This window comes from Eublepharis macularius, chromosome 7 (assembly GCF_028583425.1).
Source record: "Eublepharis macularius isolate TG4126 chromosome 7, MPM_Emac_v1.0, whole genome shotgun sequence".
Lineage (NCBI taxonomy): Eukaryota > Metazoa > Chordata > Lepidosauria > Squamata > Eublepharidae > Eublepharis > Eublepharis macularius.
In genome coordinates this window covers 11113331-11127041 of record NC_072796.1, presented here as the reverse complement: position 1 = coordinate 11127041, position 13711 = coordinate 11113331, and the positions used below count along the sequence as shown (strand labels likewise).

Sequence of the window (13711 nt, the reverse complement as noted above, 5' to 3'; positions counted from 1 at the left end):
GGTGGCAGAGAGAAAGAAGGCAGTGGTTGCAAGAGGACACCGCTCTCACTGCTGCTGCCGCCTGCTTTCTCGCCACGGCTGCCGCCGGCGCTGTGCAGACAATGCCAGCAGGGTCAAGGGGCATGGCGGCGGTGGCAGCAAGAGACCAAGCTGCAGTGGCCATGGCCTGCTCTCTCATCGCCGCCACTACCGCGCCCCTTGTCCCTGCCAGCGTGGGCAGCACAGGGGCAGCGGCAGCAAGAGAGCGAGCTGCCGTGGCCACAGCCTGCTCTCTCTCCCGCTGCCGCTGCACCCCTTGTCCCTGCCGGTGCGGGCAGCACGGGCAGCAGCGGCCGCTGTGCGCGTGAGAGCTCTCTTGCCGCCGCCGCTGCCCGTGTGCTGCCCGCACCAGCAGGAACAAGGGGCGCGGCGGCAGCAAGAGAGACAGAGAGAGCTGCCCACGCGCTCTGCCCTTCCTGCGTGATGACGTCAAAAGTGATGTCATCACGCACACTGGGAGCGTGTGCGTGCGCGCAAAGCGCGTGCAGGCACAACAAGGACAGCCCCTAATGAGGTAGGCGCCAGTGTCCCAGTCTCCCGCTGGGATACTTGAGGGACCTGGCAACCCCAGTCCATCCCACCAACTGTTTTGTCAACATTTAATTTAGTTGCTTGTATCTGCCACTACTCAGCCAAGTGCAAAACCTCTTTGAGACTCACAGGCTTCTTAGGCTGGAGAAAGGCTACAAATTTGGCTGAGCAAAGTGTAAGATACAAGGCAATGTTTTTGATATTTTATGTAGGCCATTTCCACACACGTTGAATAATACACTTTCAATGCACTTTCGCAATCCTTTTGAAGTGGATTTTTTGTTCCACACATGGAAAATCAGTTTCAAATGTTCACTAAAGAGTATTGAAAGTGGATTATCCAATGTGTGTGGAAGCAGCCATAGTCTAGATTTGCCAGGTGCTTTCCAGAGCAAAATAATCCAAAGGACAGTTCTTGGCTGCACAGAGCTTGTCTTCAGAATTCTGACTGTATCTTGCTTCTGTGAGGCGAGTTGTGAATTTGTAGACTGAGTTTTGATTGCGTGGAGTGTTTTTGTTATTAAAATGGATGTAATGCCAATCAAGGTTGCTGCTGCTGCTGCCGTTGAATTCTGACCGGGGAGGATGCAGTGGAACAGAGGAAAAACTGAAGCCAGGAGGGTTGTAGAGGAATATGACCAAATATCTCTTTATTCATTTGAAATGTGGTATTGGAGGAGAGTTTTATGGATGTCACAAACAGCCAAAAAGACAAGTGGTTTCTAGATCAAACCAAGCCTGAATTCTTCCTAGAAGTTAAAATGACAAAACTGAGACTATTGTACTTTGGTCACATCTTGAGAAGACAAGACTCTCTGGAAAAGTCAGTAATGCTAAGAAAAGTTGAATGCAGTAGGAAAAGAGGAAGACCCACAGCAAGATGGCTTGATTCAGTAAAAGAAGCCATGTCCTCCAGTTTTCAAGATCTGAGCAAGGCTGTTTTGGAGGTCTTTCACTCAGGGTTGCATAAATTGGAATCGACTTGACAGCATGTAACACACACACACACACACATCTCTTTAGGGTTCATTTCTGGAAGAGACAAAAACAAAAGGGTAAAGGTAGAGAGACTTCTTCCTCCTTTGAAGGACAGAAAGATAGTGTCACATACGAGTCCTGAAAGGAAATGTGAGGCATGAGGTGCCATGAGAGAGAACTGGCAGAATCGTAAGAGACTTTCACGGGGAGGGAAAGAATGGTAAAACTGGAGGCGCAGTGGTCTCAGGCTAAACTGAAATCTGAGGACAGAGAAATGAGGGCTGGGAATAATTTAAATAAGGAAGTAATGCTTTTTTAGAGGCGATGCTACCAAGCCAACCAAGCTGTTTTTTCCAACTTGGGCCATATATCTGACGATGTCGAATGAATTAGCATTGATATATGGAAATGTGTTGGCCTCTTCTTCTGAAGTGTACTTGGGTTCTGAAGAAAGTGATACGCCTGAGGCTTTAAAAAAATGGTTTTGCCTAATAAGGTATAGAGAATAAATAGGTGCTTCAATGCTTTGTCATGTATCTTTCAGAATCGCAGTCTGTCCTACCTTGCCCACATTAGAACTGACAGAAAAGTATTCTGTTGAAAAAGAACCTCGAGGGAAAAAAACGACTTCAGCTGAGGTGTAATCTCTTGACAAGTGAAACAAAAAGTGTCCCTTCCTCCTGTACTTCTTGCTGAGATGTGGTGGGGAAAGGGAGGGAAGGTTACGAGGCAGCACTTTGGGGCTCCAAAGAACCCCTGGTCAGTAACTTAATTTTCAGCAAGGGACTTATTTTGAATTAAATGAATGCTGTAAGATCAATAATCTTGGCTCCATCCACTGAAACACTGCCAGATTCCAATCTGTGATTCAGGCACGAGGGGCTTTTACACTTTTTCTTATTCTTCTAACTGAACAGAAGCCTCGGCCAAAATTATGTACTGCAGTGGCAGAGAGGTTGCCCCCTCCCCCACCACTTCAGTGAACAACTACTGGAGTGTCTCTTCTTACGTCAATTCTTTACTCCTGGAGTGAGATAATGTATTCGATTACATCTTGTCTGTCTATCTCCCTCCCCTTTGTATGCTGGGGGCAGGAATGTGTAGCCGACCATCTGAGATTTTTGTGTATATATGATTTTAATTGCTGGATTTTACTGTAAAATTTGCTATGTAATTGTATTTTATTATTGTTGCACCCGGTCCTGAGCCCGCTTGCAGGGAGGGCGGGTTAAACACCAAATAAACGAAACTGAAAAGGGGGAAGAGTCTGATAGAGAGTTTGACCCAAGGGCTCTGTTTATGCTGGTAAGGGAACGGGTTAAAGAGCCCTTGGACTTAATGTGTGCATATGGTTGGGAAATTCCTGGAGATTTGGGGGTGCAGTCTGGGGAGGACAGGGCTTGGGGGGGGGGAGGACCTCATCACGATAGTTTTCACTTTCAAATTGCAGCTTCTGTGATTCACAAAAAATTGGGTTATTAAAGAAAATTTGAAAAAGGGACTGCAGAACTACATGTAACAATGGGGTTTCCAACTTCCTGGAGGCCATGAAAAGCTTACATTGCCTATTTCCACACATTAAACCTCAGTTAAAGGGACAGAAACTTTTTCTCCAGGTCTGTTGGCAATCCTAGTAATGTGTAGTTCTGATTATACACATTTCCTGTTGCCCTTGTAATTCGCATTGGTATCTAGTGTCCTGATGTGTTGATCTGTTTGTAGGGTTGCCAGACACCTGGAGTCCCTCAACGGGAGATTTCCAGGTCCCTGGACTCACCTGGCGGGGGATTGTAAGCCAGCACTTACTCCGGCTTCCCTCCTTGTGCGCGTGTGCAGCGCTCATGCGTGCTCCGTGATGACATCGCTTCCGGGACTGACGTCATCATGTGGGGGGTTAAAGGGCACCCTGAGTCAAAGGGGGCCCTTGTCCTCACTGGCACGGCCCGCTCTCGCCGCCACCACTGCAGCCCACTCTTGTTTGGCGCGAGGGGGTCATGGCGGTGAGAGTGGGTGACAGCAGCAACAGCGGTGGCGAGAGCAGTCTGCTCTTGCCGCTGTCGCAGTCCACTCTCGCTGCTGCAGCCACGGCCCACTCTTGCGGCATGGGAGTGCATCCCCCACCTGGGGCACGCTGTGCCACCCGGGGAGGGGGTTCCCCAGGGAGCACTCCCCCCACTGGCTAAGTAAGTGGGCGCAGGGGGGCAAGTATGGGATTGGGGGATCCCCCACCCCAGGCGGGGGAATGGGAACCCTATCTGTTTGTGAAGAGGCATTCTAGATGGATGGCCTCGTCCAGATAGATTGTGAGTGGACACACCAGCCGCAGTTTGAATCTCAGGGCAGACTCTTTCCTTGTGAGTTTGGTGTAGTGGTTTGGTGTAGTGGTTAAGAGCATGGGACTCTAATCTGGAGATTCGGGTTTGATTCCCCACTCCTCCACTTGAAGCCAGCTGGGTGACCTTGGGCGAGTCACAGTTCTCTGGAGCTCTCTCAGCCCCACCCACCTCACAGGGTGATTGTTGTGGCGTAATAATAACACTTTGTAAACCACTCTGAGTGGGCATTAAGTTGTCCTGAAGGGCGTTATATAAATCGAATGTTGTTGTTGTTGTTGTTGTTGTTGTTGTTATTGTGAGTAGACAGGATGAAGTTTTTTCTTCGACTGAATTATTATTCCTGTTCTGATTATCCTACATGTATACTGCATACATGCAAACGTCAGGACCCAAACAGGTGAAAGATAGCCATGGTCAAATGGGAAAGAAATAAAATACAGTCAAGGATAATAATGGAGCTTCTCTGTCCGCCCCAATTTTTTTATTTATTAATTATTTACTCTGTTTTCACCCCCTTTTCTCCACAATGGGGATCCAAAATGGCTTACATTTTTCTCCTCTCCTGTTTTATCCTCTTAACAGCCCTGAGATGTAGGTTAGATTGAGAGATTGAGAGAATGTAGCTGGCCCAAGGTCACTCAGCAAGCCTCCATGTCAGAGTAGGGATTCGAACCTGGGTCTCCCAGACCCCACATTCTAACCAGTATGCCATGATGGCTTTTCAGGTCACTGTGGGAGAGGGGAATTATTTGAAATTGCCTTTGCTTCCCTCCTGCCAACAGCAGCACTGGAATTGGAATGCTGCTGAGAACTGTGCAAAGTCCACTTATAATTCCACTTGTGTCTCACCAGATCCAGGGCTTTTTTTGAATGGGAAAAGAGGTGGTGGAACTCGGTGGGTTGCCAGCACATGGGACAACTCCCATCAGGAGGTGCTGCCAATGGTACCACAGGTTCCGGGACTGTGCAGTGCAGGACATTGTGCATTGTACAGGGCACAGCCACCCCAGGCAGTACTCCCGCAAGTAGGGGGAGTTTAAATCACCCTCGGCGTCGCTCGCAATCTAAACTCCCCATTTGCTCCAGCTGACTGGCACCAGTCAGCTGGAGCAAGGGGGAGGTTAAAGTTGAAATCACCTCCACGCTGCTCCCCCTCCTTGCTGGAGCAAGGAGCAAGGTGCTTCCTTCACCGGTGCAAGAGGGGCAAGGGGATTCCTCTGGCATCAAGCAAAGTGGGCTTTTTTTCAGTGAACTGATCTCTGTCTGGAGATCAGGGGGCGGGGCCTCTGGCCACATGACCATTTTCAAGTGGTGCCGGAACCCCGTTCCACCCCGTTCCTGCTGAAAAGAAGCCCTGACCAGATCCAAGTTTATGTTGAGAGCTAGAACCAAACCTGACATCTTTACTGCCGGCATGCACCAAACCTGGCAAGATTGCTTTCATAATACGTGTGATACATCAGTTCTTGTGTCTTGTGCTTATGTTGTTTTCAGAACTCAAAACTCTACATTGACTCAACTGCATGTAGAGGTTTTTGTTTTTTCCTTTTACAAAATGCAGCCAAGGAGACTGGTTTTTAACCTTTTCCCTGAAAGTTGACCATACCCCCCCCAAAACTACACAGGCTGAAAGGATTAAGAAATTGGATTAGGATCCAGGTTTGAATCCTCATTCTGCCATGGAAGGAAACTGGTGACCTTAGGATAGTTACACATTCTCAGCCTAAGCCACCTCACAGAGTTGTTGTAAGGAAAAAATAGAGGAGAGTGGACAGATTATAATCCATTCTGGTCTCTAGTAGGGAGAAAAGCACGGTATAAATATCTCAATAAATCAGTAAGACTGCAAGTAGCTTCACTGCATTTTGGGAAAGGAAAAATTATCTGTAACTAAGCGTTTTGTGCAAGTTGGATCTAAGAGTACAGACTTTTCTGGCCACCGCTCATTGGAAAGGTGGTCATAATAACAAGATTATATTCTTTAGCCAATTTGCCTTACTGAAGCTTAGGTAAAGTTTGGCCTTTTCCCCTCTCTTTCGTTTTCCCCAATCCAGGAACGTCTCCTGCTGTCTTTGCTTCCTGCTCACATAGCCATGGAGATGAAAGCAGAGATTATTCAGAGGCTGCAGGGACCCAAAGCAGGCCAGCTGGAGAATACCAACAATTTTCACAATTTATATGTCAAAAGACACACCAACGTAAGGTACTGCTTGGTATCGATGTGCCCCCTTTCTCAGCATAGAAGTATTTTAAACAGGAAACTGGTAGCAAAATGTTTTCATCAAGAATGGATTGTGGTTGGAGGAAGAAAGACAGCTCATTCTTTGGTGGGGAGCAGGGCTTTTTTTCAGGGGGAACACAGGGGAACGGAGTTCCGGAACCTCTTGAAAATGGTCACATGGCTGGTGGCCCCGCCCCCTGATCTCCAGACAGAGGGGAGTTGAGATTGCCCTTCCTGCTGCTGGAGATCAGGGGGCGGGACCACCAGCCATGTGACCATTTTCTCTGAGGGCAATCCACTGAGTTCCACCACCTCTTCTCCCAGAAAAAAAGCCCTGGTGGGGAGGTTGCAGATATACAGGTAGAGTATGCTGATTCTTGAGAACTGCGGAAACAGATCATCTTTCCAATTTTTCTGACATGTTTATTTTGGAAGACTGCTGAGTTTAATTGTGTATGTGAAACTTAAAAGCAATCCAGATAATGAAATATTATTGCGGTGACTGTAATCATCATAAATTGGTCATGAGAAATGTGGCAAACAAGAAGACCTCCCCCCACCCCATCCCAATAGTTCATAAAAGATTCCTGGCTGACTTCACTGCAATCAGTGCTGATTAGCCATGACTATTTCAAGCTGATTTTTAGCACACCAAAGAACTTGCAATGCTTTTTAGTTGTTTCCTAGATTGCCTTTCATCATTTGTCACATTTTGGGAAGCTTTTTCAAGGATACATGTGATGAAACTCAGTACTTTACACAGGTTTCCCCAATGTTTTGGTGTTGAACAACAGCGGGGTGGGGTGGGTTCCTCTGAGCAGGGCTTTTTTTCTTGGGAAAAGAGGTGGTGGAACTCAGTGGTGGAACTCAGGACCACACAATGACGTCACTTTGGGTCAGCTGGAACAAGGGGGAGTTTTTTAAAGTTTAAATCACCCTCGGCGAAAATGGTCACATGGGCGGTGGCCCCGCCCCCTGATCTCCAGACAGAGGGGAGTTTAGATTGCCCTCCGCGCCACTGGCGCAGAGGCAATCTAAACTCCCCTCTGTCTGGAGATCAGGGGGCGGGGCCACTGCCCATGTGACCATTTTCAATAGGTACCGGAACTCTGTTCCCTGTTCCAGCTGAAAAAAAGCCCTGCCTCTGAGGCATCTTCATGATTTTGTCTGTGTGATTTCCTAGTTTTTTCTGCGTTGCTTTTCCAAACTACCTTTGACTCAGTATTGAAAAAGCTCACAGAAATTATAAGGAAACCATGGAATTACAGCAAATGGAGAATGATGTTGTGAGGAAGCTCGAAGGAAACTCCCTGCAGTTCAGCACCCAAACCCCAGGAAAACCTGTGTGTTTAAGACACCAGTCGCATCAGCTTGTTTCAGCCAGCTTCTGGGACTCAAGGGGCGCTAAGTGAGTTCTGGATGATATCCTTCAGATGGAATAATTGAAAAACAGATCAGTCCCAGACAACAAAAGAAGAGAAGTGGGTATTCTTCTGGAAGTTCTGGAGAAGGAGAGTTTTCTTCAGGGTCTACAGGACCTGTAGGAGCTCCTAGGAAAACCAATTTTTTATCCACAGTCACCCAAAGCAGTTCTGTCTCCACATACCTAACCCCTGCTCCTCGAGGCTTTTCAGGGAATTTAAAGGGGTAACCCTCTTGGTTAGAACCTGATGCTGAAGAGCTGTTGAGTCTCCTAAGATAGTGTCCGATGGCTTCTCCCATTGGGGCCCTTTGAAGAGAGAAGTGTCTTGACAGCTGGGGTGGCCCAGTTCAGCTACCTCTTCTGGGTTTGTAGGACAGTTAATTAATCCACATCTTCAGGAAGATTTTCAGGGAGCTCTACATCGGATTCTGAGTTGGAAAAATTTAAGGGCCACAAAACCATCTGGGCAGATGGCTGCGGTTCAGGATCCAAGTCTGAAGATTTGCTGATGGAAGAGCCTGGGAACTTGGTCACCACACAGTACCCCATTCCTCAGTGGCGCCAAGTAATTAAAATGGATCTGCATGAACTAGCCCACATGGAACTTGCTGTGAATGAGCTAAGTTTGGTACAGGTCAAGTTTGGTACATCAGGCCTCTGACCTGGTCGGTATCTTGGAGATAGATATGCCAAGAGCAGTGTGCAGACAGAAAGACCAGAGACAAGCTGTCTGGAGGTTAATAGCCTCGTGTTCCCTCCCCACCCCCCATCCTGAATCAATGAGCTGCCCAGGTTAACAACCCCAAGAGTGTTTGTACTTTTCAGCGGTGCTAGGTGGCCCCTCCAGTATCACCTAATATCTCAGCATCATGGGCTACTTACCTTCTGGTTGAATTTGTCTGCGGTTCCTGCCTTAGGCCAACAACCCTGGTGGTGCATGAGGCAAGGGGCCAGAGCCCAGTCTGCAGGCTTGAACTTCTTGTCACTGTGCTCATCGTAAAGATCAAGTTGACTCAACCACCCATATCCTTTTTAGTTGCCCCCATTATATTTTACTTTGTAACCAATATATTACTCCCTGGACTGACCGGCTAGAGAATATTTCAGAACAGAAGAAGCTAAAGATCTTACTGCCAAGTAAGATAAAAAAGGGCACATGGGATTTAGCCATATTTATCTGTGCAGTTATGAATCACTCACAAAATACTCCCAAGCAGGTCTTTTTTTCTGGCAAAAGAGGTGGTGGAACTCAGTGGGTTGTCCTCAGAGAAAATGGTCACATGGCTGGTGGCCCCGCCCCCTGATCTCCAGACAGAGGGGAGTTCAGATTGCCCTCTGTCTGGAGATCAGGGGGCGGGGCCACCAGCCATGTGACCATTTTCAAAAGGTTCCAGAACTCCGTTCCTCCGTGTTCCCCCTGAAAAAAAGCCCTGCTCCCAAGCAGGGCTTTGTAGGCTGTTAAGTTACAGGGAATGGACCCTCTCGTCACTCTGATCAAAAAGCTATACTATTACTTTATTTTAAAGAAAATGGTAAATGCTGGTTCTTTTCCTTGTAGCATTTTATATGCTGATATTGTGGGATTCACGCGCCTGGCCAGTGACTGCTCTCCTGGAGAACTGGTGCACATGCTGAACGAACTCTTTGGCAAATTTGATCAAATAGCAAAAGTAAGTATCTGCAGAGGCTTTCCTTCCTTCCAAGATTTGAATGTTGTTACCAGGGGTGCAGAAGAAGGTCAAGGGGGGGGCAACCTGCCCTGGACCGCGGAAGCCATACAAGACTGAGCCCGTCCACACTCATATTCATTCATGCTGCGTATGGGTATAGGACAAACAGGGTTGTGCCTATATGATCTTTCACCTTTGTCCATCAGGATAGTGGCTTACAAAATCAATGAGGACCCTATTTAACTCTCCAGTTTGGTGTAGTGGTTCAGAGCGCAGGACTCTAATCTGGAGAACCAGGTTTGATTCCCCACTCCTCCTCTTGAAGCCAGCTGGGTGACCTTGGGTTAGTCACAGCTTCTAGGGGTTCTCTCAGCCCCACCCACCTCACAGGGTGTTTGTTGTGGGGATAATGATAACATACTTTGTAAACCACTCTGAGTGGGCATTAGGTTGTCCTGAAGGGCAGTATATAAATTGAATATTATTATTATTATTATTTCAGTTAATGGGCATTTATGGTTCTTAATAAATTTATCATCATGAAATTTTATTATTTATTTATTTATTGAATTCGATTTTTAGCCCACCCTCCCTGCAGATGTGCTCAAGGTGGGGTACAATAAAATGCTCACTAACATTTAAAAACATATAAATACATTTAAATATCCAAAAACATGAACACATAGAACAGCATCTCAAAATGGCGACCCCCTCCAATTTCCCCAGTCAAAATGTAAACACAAGAGGGTGGGTGGGCCACAGTTAATAATATTCTAGTGACCGCATTCATGAGGGGCAATGATTTCGTCGCCCCCACCCCCACCCCCCCAGTCAGGAGCTCGGTAGGGAGGCTCCTAAAACAATCAAAGGCTGGCCTCAGCCATATGCCTGGTGGAACAACTCCATCTTACAGGCCTGCTGAAAAGATATAAGGTCTTGGCAGGCCCGGGTGTCCTCCGACAGAGAGTTCCACCAGGTTGGGGCCAGGACTGAAAATTCCACATGCTAAACTATATCATATATCTCTTACGTTGATGTTCCATGTTGTGATTCCTACTCCTGACAGCATTGGGGGTGGAGTGAGGGAGAAGTGCCCCAAGTAATTTAAGTCTCCATTGGGAGAGTATAAGGGAAGTAAATAAATAGCGGGTTGCCAGAGCGACCACCTCCCGCCTCCACAATGTCCATCTCACCTCTTTTCTATGATCTCAGTAATTATATTTGTTAAAGTCCTGCTCAGTTGGAATTAAACTTGGAGGGAGCTTTTGACTGGACTTGGAAAAGGCTGGTAGGATTGCCATTTGGAGGTAGGAGAAACCAAGAAAGGAGAAGTGGCTGAATATGTGTGGGCGTTTTCTGGAGAAGTGGTTCTAAGCATTCTCATGCATGCAAAAAAAAGCACGAAAAATGCATTTCAAAGCAGAAAAAACAAGAAATGTGCATTCTCGGATAACGTGTGACAATGACGGGATGTGCATTGCTGGATTTCGAGGACGTGTGTGAATAAAACAGCAGAATAGTGGTAGCGTGCTGTTACAATAAGGATGTGGGGAAACAGCCTTGGTCTGATAGTCTGAATGAGGCTTGTTCATTAAACTTCCATAGTTCTCTTGCTCCCCCGCGCCACACCTTTGCATGGTATGTGTGAAAAAGCTCCATTTGAAAACAAACTCCAACTGCCCGTGACATGCGAATGTAGGTGTCTGGACCAATAGTTTAGTTTGTCTCCATTCTAGAATTCTAAGGCAGAGTTCCATCTTGATACAAAATCCCGGCTTTGGGGGTGAGGTGGGTGAACAGTTTAGCCAGGTGCTTGTATTTAGACCATGTGTTGGACCAACTGGAGTTACCCTGCCCTAGAAGAGGGAAAGGAGGAGTGGGGGTGAGTGGGTGGACATGACCAACAAGCTACGTTAGTGCCTTTTGCAACAAGTTTATTTCCAGCTTAGCATAGTGCGTGAATGGGGGCTTACAAGGTTTAGACTCTGTCGGATGAGCCTGAAAGTAATGTTTTTCAGACTTCATACCCTGAAGGTTTTCCATACTGGTCACCTTACGCAAACTAGGGGTATACCCTAGAACACATTACAGTTTCTTTGTGCCTCAGCAATGCAGGTAAGATTGGGGATAGTAAACAAGAGTCTTTTGGACATCCTGGCCACTATTACTAATATTAATCACCCTATTGCCAGAGTTCTACAGAGCACAGCTTGTAAATTACCAAAGGAAAGAATGCCTGCAGCCTAATCCTTGAATGTTTACTCAGAAATAAGTTCCACTGATTCAATTTATTTCAAGGGCTGGATTGCAACCCTAATGAACCAGCCTACCACCTATGTTGTGGAGTGGATTAAACATTACGCATTTGGGTGTCATTTAAAAGACTAATTATATTGCCGTAAAAGAGGCTCCGGAGAGCAGCAATGTAATTTGAATGCTTGGCATTAGGAAGTGTTGTTATTCAAGCAAGGACTTGCATGTGAATGACAAGAGATATCCGGTGTTAGAAATTTCGAGTCCGGACCCAAGGGATCTCTCTATTTTTGTACCAAGCAAGAGAAGGTTTTATTTAATTTCCAAGGTCTCTGGGTACTGTGTAGGCTGTACGTGCTTCTGATTTCACACATCAGGGGGAAAGTAGGTCAGTGTAAATGGGATGCACGTAGCACTCTCTTCTCTTTTCAGCCTGCACATTCCAGCCAAGCTCTCTTTCCTCTTCCTTACCTTCAGATAGAATACATTTGATAATATCAGGTCTGTCCCACCAGCACAGCACTTCTGATCGGTATTATGTAGATATATCGAGACTGTTCTAACTAATCCCCTTTCCCATCAGGAAAATGAATGTATGAGAATTAAAATCTTAGGAGACTGCTACTACTGTGTTTCGGGCCTCCCTATCTCTCTTCAAAACCATGCCAAAAACTGTGTGAAAATGGGCTTGGATATGTGCGAAGCCATAAAGTAGGTATAGACATTTCATAATTTGACAATATTCTTATCTTTTAAAAAAAACTCCATGTGCTTGTTTTACATTTGGTTTTTATGTCAGTAGCTTGCTTTTTGTTCGAGCAAGGGGGAGCTTTGATTCTGTCTGCAGCTGCTTCAAAGAAGAATGTCACAGATTTTGGATCCGGAAATGTGTGAATGAAAAGAGGTCACTTGGTGCACTAATGCTTGCCAGGCAGTAGTGCTAGCTTTACAGTGTAATATACAGTGGCCATTAATTTTTTTTTATTATTTTTTTTTCAATATCTAACATAAAAAACTACAGAAGACTACAAAAGTATAAAAGGGAAGGGAAAGAAAAAAAGGGGAAGGGAAAACTGGGAAAAGGGAAAATCAACATACAAACACCAAGCACTACACTACATGTCTTGTATTCCCTTCATACTGCAATTTTTCTTAAGAGTTAACTTTCTAATATGCTATCAGATTGGTAGGTTTTATACAATACAGATTATATTCAGGATCAGAACTTCTCTCCCCCCCCTTGCGTCTCGGTCTCAATTCTCTCTGCGCAGCTGGAGCAGCTGCGCCCGCTCTCTCCTCCCCCCCATTAATTACTGGCCATTAATTACTTGCACGGTCTCTTGTGCAAGTGCCAGCATGCTGTCATGGTTCGAGTGTTAGACTGTGATCTGGGAGAACCGGGTTTGAAATCCCACCCTGCCATGGAAGCATTATCGTGGGTCAGTCACACACTTAGCCTAACCTACCTTAAAGGGGAAAAGTCCAGTAGCACCTGTAAGACTAACCAACTTTATTGTAGCATAAGCTTTCGAGAGCAACAGATCTCTTTGTCAGATGCTGCATCTACCAAAGAGAGCTGTGGTTCTCAAAAGCTTATGGTACAATAAAGTTGATTAGTCTTAAAGGTGCTACTGGACTCTTTACTATTTTGCAACTACAGGCTAACATGGCTAACTCTTCTGGATCTACCTTAAAGGGTTGTTTTGAGGATAAAGTAGAGGAGAGGAGAATGATAAAAGTTGGTTTGAGTCCCTGTTGAGGAGAAAAGCAGGATAAAAATTAAGTAAGAGGGAGGGATGTGAGTTGTCTGAGTGGAGCTGTGTCACACATTACTGTGTTTAGCCCGTGTCTCCTAACACTGCCCTAGCACTCCAGGAGCCGTTCTAACTTGTACCAGCACTATATACTGCTACAGAACATCTTTCTATACCTGATTTAACTTCACAGGCAAGTTGGAAGGAGATTCTGTCAGACAAATCTGCACAGCACCTGGTTAACTGGTGTGGAGTTTACTATGTTGTTAATGTGCCAGAGCAAGAATGAGATTTGGAACAGCTGCAGATTTAATCTATTTGGGATTTCACCAACTAACACAAGCAAAAATCCTCCAGGCCTTGCCTCAAAAGCCTTAAAATCTAAATTTTGACAGTGGAGGAGACGGCAGAGGGTAGGGATGGAATGGGATGGTAAGGATAACATTAACCAAAAAGGGGGAGAAGAATGGGCCAGGCAGATACGATAGGCGGGTGCCAGGAAATGT

General features: G+C 46.1%; 1 protein-coding gene across 1 annotated transcript in view; it reads left to right on the top strand.

The window, feature by feature from the left end:
- ADCY2 (adenylate cyclase 2) overlaps positions 1-13711 on the top strand; it is a 205317-nt gene that overhangs the window by 100467 nt on the left and 91139 nt on the right. Inside the window, exons 5-7 of the mRNA XM_054984696.1 lie at positions 5939-6087; positions 9087-9198; positions 12035-12162. Coding sequence (XP_054840671.1) covers positions 5939-6087; positions 9087-9198; positions 12035-12162 — 389 coding nt within the window. The remainder of the gene's footprint in view (positions 1-5938; positions 6088-9086; positions 9199-12034; positions 12163-13711) is intronic.